Consider the following 10,268-nt stretch of genomic DNA (forward strand, 5'->3'; position numbering starts at 1 on the left):
GAAACTGCTGACCCATGTAAGCAATCTTTATCTTAGCTTCTCATAGTGTCAAGATTTGAGGGGGGAAATTTTCTGTCCCCTGAGGCGGTAGAAGGTTATTTACTTCAAATTCATGTTTAGTTCACTCTTGGCCCCCAGACACCTCCTATTCAACTCCTGACCTTGAGGAGCCCATAGGCTTTGTTTCATGTCCTACTGCCCTGCAAGGCCATGAATATTGAAGCGCAAGCTTACCAAGTTCCAAAAAAGACCAACCTAGGGTGACTTCAGTATTCCCCTTATCTATTTGGATTTCTTTTTTTTTTTTTTCTCATACAAAGTGCCATACAAAGGCAATTTTAATTTGCTAAGACAAAAGAAAAACAAGAAACAGAACAACCTTTTTCTTACTGCTACATCTACCATCTTAAAAAAATGATACCGAGAATTTACATAACCTATTTCCAGGTGTTACTTAAACAAAAGAATACGTGTAAGTATTTTTGAGTAAGAAAAACCAGTCGCAAACAAATAAAATTAGAACCCAGAATCCTAATTTTGGCTATGAATTTTAAATTATGTTTTAACTCTCTGACCTGAAAATGTTATCTTTACTGAAACGTCACTGTATAATAGAAGCAGACAGAAATCCACTGAGCCTTTGCAGAAACATTTAGACTTTACTCCTGATGCAAATTACCTGCAAAAAACTAACTGCTTATAAAGGATGTTTGAAGCTACATCAATGATTTAAAAATAAGCACACAACCAATGTAAAAGCAAAGAATATTCCTTTTTCAGGAGAAAGGTCTTACGTGAAGCTATCTTCTTGAAACATGTTTGATGTCAATTCTGGGTGAACCAGGATGGCCGCTTTCTCTCTCGCTCAATGATCCTCTTGCCTTGCTCGTGCTCGGAGGGCGTCTCCCCCGAGTACAGCACCACAGTCTCCACAGTAGGAGCCTTGAAAGGGCCCCCCTCTTGCTTCCCTATCTGTCTTCTGATTTCTGCTGTTTCCTTGCACACCTTCTCATAGCAATAGCCACAGAGGACATGTTTCTGTTTCAGGTGACCACATTCAGGACAAAAGTCTATATTGTTCTTAACTTTAATAAGCTTATGAGGCTTTCTTCTCCTACACTGGTTCACTTCAATGCTGCACCTGTTTTTAGGAGCTGCCATCCAAAATATACTATCCAAAAGGCTGGACGTCTCCGTACTTCCACTGGTATCATTTGTTGGTTCTGAAAATATAGCTGGACCTTGGACCGCTAACGCTGGTCCCCATGGAGGACTGGGAAAACCTGGTCGGCTCTGCAGAAGTTTCTGCTGCAGCTGCTTCCAACAGTTCCGGAGAAGTCCTCGGGCTATGGGCAACGGCGGAACAAACAGCACCAGCATGATAGACGCCATGTTCCTCGACCGAAAGCCCTCTATTTGGATTTCTGCTTTCATGTATTTTGAGGGTTTCTCAGTATTCTTTCCTTTCTTCTTAGTTCAATGCAATTTAAAAGGCTTTTAACTTTTGTTGTTGTTGTTTGTAATTGTATTTCCTCTTATGAGTTATTTACAGGGTATTTAGTGCACCATACTGCCAGAACCCATAGTTCACTGGCTCTTACTCTATTTATTCTTGTAGGAACCCAGCCTTGGTTAGTGCCTCCCTGTGTATCTCTAGACCTCGCTCTTGGTGGAAGAGGGCATCTTACCTGCGCTCACAGACAACCCTGATCAGATCCAGGCCTCCTTTTTCCTGTCCGCCTCCCTAGCACCCCCACTGGATTCTGCCATCTGCAGGTGGCATCACCTCCTCCTGGAGTCCCTACCTTTTTCTGGTTCTACAGCTGCCCTTGGAGAAGTGGGAAGGATCCCTTTTTCCATTGCTAGACTCTGATCAAGGAGGACTAGAGTTGAACTGTTTATAACCCTTTTTGGTTAAACCACTCCTTTCCTATTGTTTTTTTTTTTTTTTTTCCTCTTTATTGTGAAAAATTAAAGTTTACAGAAAAGTTGCAGTAGTACTATGAGCTTTATCTTTTTCTGAACCATTCTATAGTTGTCACCAACATGCAGGCTCATCAACCCAAAGTACCGTAGTGTGTGTGTTCTACAAATAAGGACCCTCTCCTACATAACCACAATTGACCATCAGAATAAGAGAATTTCATTGATCCATTGCTACCATCGGATGCTGATCCTGTTTGGAACCAACAGACTGGTTCCAAATAGGAAAAGGAGTACATCAAGGCTGTGTATTGTCACCCTGCTTATTTCACTTATATGCAGAGTACATCATGAGAAATTCTGGGCTGGATGAAGCACAAGCTGGAATCAAGACTGCCAGGAGAAATATCAATAACCTCAGATATGCAGATGTTACCACCCTTATGGCAGAAAGTGAAGAAGAACTAAAGAGCCTCTTGACCAAAGTCAAAGAAGAGAGTGAAAAAGTTGGCTTAAAGCTCAACATTCAGAAAACTAAGATCATGGCATCTGGTCCCATCACTTCATGGCAAATAGGTGGGGAAACAGTGGAAACAGTGTCAGACTTTATTTTTGGAGGCTCCAAAATCACTGCAGATGGTGAGTGCAGCCATGAAATGAAAAGACGCTTACTCCTTGGAAGGAAAGTTATGACCAACCTGCTGCTGCTGCTAAGTCACTTCAGTCGTGTCCAACTCTGTGTGAACCCATAGACAGCAGCCCACCAGGCTCCCCTGTCCCTGGGATTCTCCAGACAAGAACACTGGAGTGGGTTGCCATTTCCTTCTCCAATGCATGAAAGTGAAAAGTGAAAGTGAAGTCGCTCAGTCATGTCTGACTCTCAGCGACCCCATGGACTGCAGCCTACCAGGCTCCTCCATCCATGGGATTTTCCAGGCAAGAGTACTGGAGTGGGGTGCCATTGCCTTCTCCATATGACCAACCTAGACAGCATATTAAAAAGCAGAGACATTACTTTGCCAACAAAGGTGCATCTAGTCAAGGCTATGGTTTTTCTAGTAGTCATGTATGGATGTGAGAAGCTGACTGCTGAAGAATTGATGCTTTTGAACTGTGATGTTGGAGTAGACTCTTGAGAGTCCATTGGACTGCAAGGAGATCCAACCAGTCCATCCTAAAGGAAATCAGTCCTGAATGTTCATTGGAAGGACTGATGTTGAATCTGAAACTCCAACACTTTGGCCACCTGATGTGAAGAGCTGACTCAATTGAAAAGACCCTGATGCTGGGAAAGATTGAGGTGGGAGGAGAAGGGGATGACAGAGGATGAGATGGTTAGATGGCATCACCGACTCAATGGACATGAGTTTGAGTAAACTCCAGGAGTTGGTGATGGACAGGGAGGCTTGGCGTGCTGCAGTCCATGGGGTCCCAAAGAGTCGGATACGACTGAGTGACTGAACTGAACTGATCCTGAGACCCCATTTCTAGTTTTACTAATTTTCCTAATAAACATCCTTTTGTAGCAAAGGGATTCAGTTCAGGATTCCTGGCTGCATTTGGTAGTCCTATTTCTTTAGTTTTCACTTTGGAACAGTTCTTCTGCCTTTCCTCAACTCTTTTGACCTTGACACTTTTGAGAATTACAGGTCGATTATTTTTAGCATGTCTTCAGTTTGGGTTTCCCTGATGTTTCCTCATGATTAGATTCAGGGCATGCATCTTTGACAAGGACACCACAAAGGTGGTCATGTCTGTCTCAGTGAATCCTGTTAGGAGGCTCACAATTTTGGTTTGTTTCATTAACATGAATCAATTGATTAAGGTGATTTCTGCCAAGTTTCTCCACTGTATTTTGTGGCTGGGTACTTTGAGACTATGTAAATTGTCCATTACTCCTCAAACTTTTACCCACTAGATTTCATGTTCTGTGGTTGAATTTTTACTCTTATGGCTGCCATATGGTGATTTTTCTAAGTCAATGTTTAGGAAAGGCATTTTCTTCTCACTTATTTATTCATTTCTTGGTTTATATCAATATGGATTCATGGATTTTTATTGTATTAGTGGAGACTTATCCTCAGTTGGGGCTTTCCAGGTGGCTCAGTGGTAAAGAAAGGAGATAAGGATCCGATCCCTGGGTCAGGAAGATCCCCTGGAGAAAGAAATGGCAACCCACTCCAGTATTCTTGCCTGGAGAATCCCATGGACAGAGGAGCCTAGTGGGTTACAGTCCATGGGGTCCCAAAGAATCGGACATGACTTAGTGACTAAACAGCAGTAGGAGCAAAACTGAAACTCTATACCCATTAAATAACATCTATTTATCCCTTCCTCTATTCTCTGGCAACCACCATTCTACTTTCTGTTTCCATGACTTTGACTACTTTAGACACATCATATAAGTGGACTCAACAGTATTTATTTTTTTGTGACTGGTTTATTTCATTTAGCATAATGTCCTCAAGGCTCATTCATGTTGTAGCATGTGAGAGGATTTCTTTTCTTTCTAAAACTGAATTAATATTCCATTGTATGTACAAATCACATTTTAAAAATCTGGTCATCCATTGATGGCCATTTGAGTTGCTTTCACCTTTTACCTATTATAACAATGCTGCTATGAACATGGGTGTGCAAATATCTGTTTGAGACCTTGCTTTCAAGTCTTTTCAGTATACACCTAGAGGTAGAATTGTTGGATCATGTGGTAGTTCTACTTTAAATTTTTTGAGGAGCCTTCATACTGTTTGTCATAGTGGCTGTACTATTTTACATTCCCACCAATACATACAAGGGTTCCAGTTTTTCCATACTTGCATCAACACTTACTGTGGTTTTTGTTTTTTTCTTACAGTAGCCATCCTAGTGGGTTTGAAGTGATTCCATATTCTTTTGAACATCTCTATCATTCTTCGAGTATTTCTTACTTTTCGGCATACACATCATTCTAGGATCACTTTGTGCTTTCCCTGCCCGAGCCCTGAAATCAACCATTTCTCTAGGGAGCCTTAGTTTCTTTTTTGTGGAGATGGTGTTTGGAAACCAAAATCTGGGCAACCTTTTAGATTAGCTCTATGTGTAGCACTTCAGCTTTCCACAAGACTGACAGTGAGGCTGGGGCAACAAGCACCTCCTCACCCCCATCTGCACCTCCAAACTAAGGATTCATTTCTGGAGCAATCATTTCTCCATAGCCTACTCTCCAGCTCCCCAGGGGGGCAGTACCCAGCTAAAACTCCATTGGACACACCTTAGGCTCAATTTGGGATTCCAGTTGTAGGAAACATCTCCACACACTTAGAAAAAATTGTTGGAACCTGTGATGTAGCTATTTTAATTTGAGGTTTTCCTTGAGAGGTAGAACTGAAAAAATATATGCTTAAGCACAACTTCTAAATTAGTATCTAGTTTGGCTAAAAACTATACCTATGCATCTAACAATGCAGTTCAGTGGAGAAACCATAATTTTGAATTCATCCAGAACCTAGTTTTTCTTCCTGCACTGCTATAGATAAGCCCTGTGACCTGGGAGAGCTTAAGCTCTGCGAGCATCTGTTTCCTTGTCTGTAAAATAAAGACAGTAATACCTTGCAGAATTTTTCAGGGGACTGGAGATATGTATCAAGAGAGAAGGAGGCTGTCTGACCTATAGCAGGTAGGCAGCACACACCTTTCCAGTGTCACAGTATTTCATCAGTCCTGGGGTCAGCAGCTTCACTTCTGCTGATCCTTTGGAAAGTCACCTAGTGCAGGCTATGGGGTCAAATGGCTACCCGCTAATGAGTGATCTGTAGGCTTCAAATGGTTTTCTTTCATTGGTAATTTAGATTCACTTAAAAATATATTCTTTCTTCCTTCCAGTGAACCTGCAACATTTCAGAAATACCACCAAGTGAGCCTGCTTGCAAGATTCAATCAAGATCTGGATAAAGTGGAAGCCATTTCCTTGGTGTTCTCTACAGGATCTGTAATCGGCCCGAGGTACAAGCTCAGGATTCTCCGAATGAAGTTAAGGTCACTTGGCCATCCAGAGAGGTAAGCTGAGGCAGGGTCTGACAGGCTCTTGTTTTCTAAAGATGTTATTGACACCTGTCCAACTTGCTTGGTCTGATGTTTCAGCAGGATTTCAGTAATCACAATGAAAGAAGTGAGGGGTTTTCCACAACTAGATTTGATTAAATAAATTTCCTAGGGGCTTCCCTAGTGGTCCATGGCTGAGGTCCACTCTTGCAATGGGGATCTGGGGGGGCCAGGTTTGATCCCTGGCCCCACATGGGGCCACATGCTGCAATGAAGACCCAGAGCAGCCAAATAAATAAAAATAAATTGAAAATAAATATTAAAAGATAAGTTGCCCAGTAATCCAAGAAAAATTTACTGGGATGCACCTAAAGATAAATGGGCCAATAATCCAAAGAAATAATGTTGTTATATGTTTAAACAATTCTTCCCTAGCACTCCACCCATGTTTTTTGCAAGCTGATACTCTGTTGTAGAAAAGAAAGCCTCATATAATTTGGCAAACTGATAAAACACAGCCCAGCATTAAAAAAGGTACAGAAAATTTGAAATATTTTATTGCATTGATACAGGATAGAAGTACATATTAATATTAAATTTGATAACTGCACTGAGGAGGTCTTTGTTCTTAGGAAAAACATGCTGAAGTGTTAATGGGGTAAACAACCCATTCTCACTTGGTTCAGAAAAAATAAACAGTGTGTATTTGTATGTACAGAGAGAGAGGCAAAGACAAAGGGGGAGAAAGAACAAAGCTGTGATGGTATGTATGCTTTGTGAGTAATGCCACACTTACATATAGTCCTTGCAGTCAACCTGTGGACGAAGAGACAGAAAATGATGTGAGCAGTTATTGCTTTACATTTATAAATTCCTTTTTCCTGAATGTTTAGGATACTTTAAAACATTTACTAATACAAGTCCCACCCCCTCCTACTCCCCAAGGATAGTCATTATATCTTAAAACTGGAACTTTAAAAAAAAAGATTTTTATTTATGTATTTTTGGCTATGCTGGGTCTTCATTGCTGCACATGGGCTTTCTCCGGTTGTGATGCTTAGGCTTCTCACTGTGGTGGCTTCTTTTGTTGTGGAGCATGGGCTTTAGGCCCATGGGCTTAATTGCTCACACAGCATGTGAGATCTTCCTGGACCAGCCATTGAACCTGTGTCCCCTGCATTGGCAGGTCGATTCTTAACCACTGGACCACCAGGGAACCTCAAACTGGGACCTTTTAATACTTCTTTCCTGGTTATCAAAGGAATACATATTCATTTTATAAATCTGAAAAGTACAAAAAGTGTGAAGAAGAATATCATAGATAATGTCATTATTCAGAGGCAACCACTGTTAAAATTTTTGCTTAATTTTTTAAATCTTCTATTTTTAAAAATCTAGTTGAAATTATGTGGTAAATAAAATTTAACACCATGATTTCTTATTTTTAATTAATTTTTATTGACATATAGTTGCTTTACAAAGTTGTGTTAGTTTACTTACTGTTGTTGCTATGACCTTGCTTATTTACTGCAAGCATTTTCCTAGAACATTAAAAATAATTGCTAAGTAATTTTATATCTGAGAGAGATTGTACAATTTGTTCTACTAGAATAGGGTATTTTTATCATTGCATTGACAGGGATATTTCATTTTGTTTTTACAGGCCCCAGTTGTGTCGGTATGATCTTGTACTGATGGAAAATGTTGAAACAGTCTTCCAACCTATTCTTTGCCCAAAGCTGCAAATATAATTGTTGTCAGGACACCTGAGTACCAGTAACATCAAGAATGCTACAACTGCAGGCTTTTTAAAGCTTCACTTCATCTTTTCCTCAAGGCACAAAAAGTATGGAATAACCAGGGTTGGGTTTTTTTTTTCCCTTTTACAGTAATGTCCTATGGATGTCACACTGCAAAATGTCAAACAACCTTGGATTATGAAACAGTCCTGGGAAGGGAGTCTCTAAGTAGGGCAAATCAGAAATAGCTAGGTTCCCGACGGCCCAGCACCGTGTTAGGCTGTGTCCTGGGGCCTCCTTTGTTCCGACCTGTCGATTCTGCTGCTTGTCACTCGGGAAGTTCTGCCCATCACAGTGGCCATCCAAGCATCTTAAGGGAAGGACTGTCTGGAGGCCTCACTTTGGACTTGACTCCATGCTCCCCATGCCAGATCCTTCCAGGTTTTGCACAAAGAAGGGAATGGAAACAGACCTACCTCACAGGGCTCTCGTGTAGGCTTGGGAGGCAAGACTGTGAAGGGTTCTTTGAAATCCCCTGGGTGCCACTTCTGTCAGTGGCTTGATACATGTGAATATGCTTTTATTTATTTTGATATGGCTTATCTAATGTGCAACAAGAGAGCTTCTCCTTATCAACACCAGCTTCTCTCTTAGGCTATTTGCTTTAGGAAGGCAGAAAACCATACCCCTGGCTTCCTGCCTTGTTTAAAGTGGGTTAGTGCAGGAGGAGGTAGGGACAGACCAAGAGGGCAGCTGCTTGGACTAGACAGTAAGTGGATGAGGGAAGAAGAGCAGATGAAACAGAGGGGAAGCCCTGCTCAAAGGGACATGGAATAGGGCAGGAGGCAGGAGAGGACGTGGAGCTTGTTTTTCACTTAAGGTGAAGAATCATCACTTTACATGCAACCCTCATTTTAAGCAATACTTAAGAAAGGTTTTTGTTTTTCTTTTTTATCAATGTAATCTGTAATTATTGAAGGAAATTTAGAAATGCACAAATGCAAAATAAAAATATGCTATCCATAGTCCCAGGGCTTCCCTGGTGGCTCAGTGGTAAAAAAAGAATCTGCCTGTCAATGCAGGAGACGTGGGTTCAATCCCTGGGTCAGGAAGATCCTCTGGAGAAGGAAATGGCAACCCACTCCAGTATTCTTGCCCGGGAAATCCCATGGACAGAGGAGCCTGGCAGGCTACAGTCCATGGGGTCTCAAAAGAGTTGGACACGACTTAGCCACTAAACAACAACAATCATCCATCCATTGTCCCACCTGTTAGAGGTAATCTGTGTTACTCTTTTGGAGTGATGATAAACAACCTATTTGTTAACATGTGAATTCAAAGCACTAACTTATTTGCTCTTGGAGCATCTGAAGCTTCCAGTCTGAGGAATTCTCAGGTTTCTCTAGGAAGAGGCATGATATATGAATCTGGAATGACAACAGCCAAGTCAAGAGGTCCCCCAAGGGCCAAGGTCAGAGGGGTCAGAACCACAAGAGGGTGATCCTTGAGCAGATGCCCAGGATGGAGACAGGGCCAAAGGGTGGACAGCATCCCTGGCCCAGCTGTGGCCACTGCAGGAAGGTTCCTGAAAGTCACAGGTCCACTAGCCTCCTCCCCATCCAAGTGACTGCTCTTCTACTGCTTTCTGTGAGAATAGTCTTAAATGGAATCTCTGTTTCATAAACGATGGAACTCTGTAAATATACTGTGTGGCACGTCTTATCTTTATTTATACATACACAGCAAATCCAGAGTCTGTTCCACTGAAGTGTGGGATGCTTGCAGCGAATGTCTGAACTCTGGAAGGAGGAAAGTTCAGCGATGCTCCTGCCCACCTGGATGTTTTATCAGCCTCCCATGTTTCCAGCAGAGGTGGACTTAGAGATCTGGGTGCTCGTAGGCTCTGATTTCTTTTTAGAGTTCAACTGGTCCTGTATTCTGATTAGCATAGTTACTTTTTTGTCCTCTTTGCCTTCCTTGGTAAGCGGGGGATCAAAACAGTGGAAAAATGCCAGGAACAGCATTTCCATCGATTTATAAGCTCCTCAGGCCAGTGGGTTTCTTTGAGTTTCTTCTCCTGGCATCTCCTAGCATGGTACCCACCTCACTGTGGGGTGGGAGGATGCATGAGCAAATAAATAAATGAAAGAAGTTTGGTCCCTGGAGTGGAGGTGGATTTCAGTGAGTTTCATGTGATAGTGATCAGGTGAAATGAAGGCAGTGACAGGCGTGACCACTCTCAGAATCTTTCTTCCCAAGCCCCTGGAACTCTGTCTCCAGTTATCCTTGCCTCTCTTCCTTCTCTTTGTCAGTGTATTCATCTGAATCCCCAGCAAAGATGCAGTTAAACTATAGCCTACCCTGTCCCCTCTTCTATTCACCTGTATCTCCTCCTACTTAGCATCCTGACCTTCACTGGATGGTTATTTCCTCAGGGGAGTGTCCCCGGCCCTCATTTTTCCATAGAGTGTGCTGGACCCCCCCCTTCCATAGCCATTTTTATATATTTTTTTAAACACGTATGTGTATGATTATTTGATTAATGTCTGTCTTCTCCAGTAAACTGATCTGCCAGGCACAGGC

At 42.0% G+C, this 10,268-nt stretch overlaps 2 protein-coding genes across 3 annotated transcripts in view; one reads left to right on the forward strand and one right to left on the reverse strand.

The window, feature by feature from the left end:
- LIPH (lipase H) overlaps positions 1 to 8,711 on the forward strand; it is a 53,749-nt gene extending 45,038 nt beyond the window's left edge. Inside the window, exons 9-10 of one of the 2 annotated variants that reach the window (XM_006071082.4) lie at positions 5,788 to 5,961; positions 7,610 to 8,711. In XM_006071082.4, the coding sequence (XP_006071144.3) occupies positions 5,788 to 5,961; positions 7,610 to 7,697 (262 nt within the window). In that variant the 3' untranslated portion in view covers positions 7,698 to 8,711. Of the gene's footprint in view, positions 1 to 1,618; positions 2,229 to 5,787; positions 5,962 to 7,609 lie in introns of those variants that run through there. The other variant, XM_006071084.4, reaches the window with a different exon arrangement.
- LOC102406221 (39S ribosomal protein L32, mitochondrial-like) lies at positions 640 to 1,423 on the reverse strand. Its single transcript, XM_044943937.1, has one exon. The coding sequence runs from the start codon at positions 1,390 to 1,392 to the stop codon at positions 826 to 828; it is 567 nt and encodes a 188-aa protein (XP_044799872.1). The 5' UTR covers positions 1,393 to 1,423; the 3' UTR covers positions 640 to 825.
- Positions 8,712 to 10,268: the final 1,557 nt, after the last annotated feature.

Source organism: Bubalus bubalis, chromosome 1 (assembly GCF_019923935.1).
Source record: "Bubalus bubalis isolate 160015118507 breed Murrah chromosome 1, NDDB_SH_1, whole genome shotgun sequence".
Taxonomy (NCBI): Eukaryota; Metazoa; Chordata; class Mammalia; order Artiodactyla; family Bovidae; genus Bubalus; species Bubalus bubalis.

Bases quoted from the DNA above. Each gene is read 5' to 3' on its own strand.
- LOC102406221 (XM_044943937.1), bottom strand. From the start codon at position 1,392: ATGGCGTCTATCATGCTGGTGCTGTTTGTTCCGCCGTTGCCCATAGCC.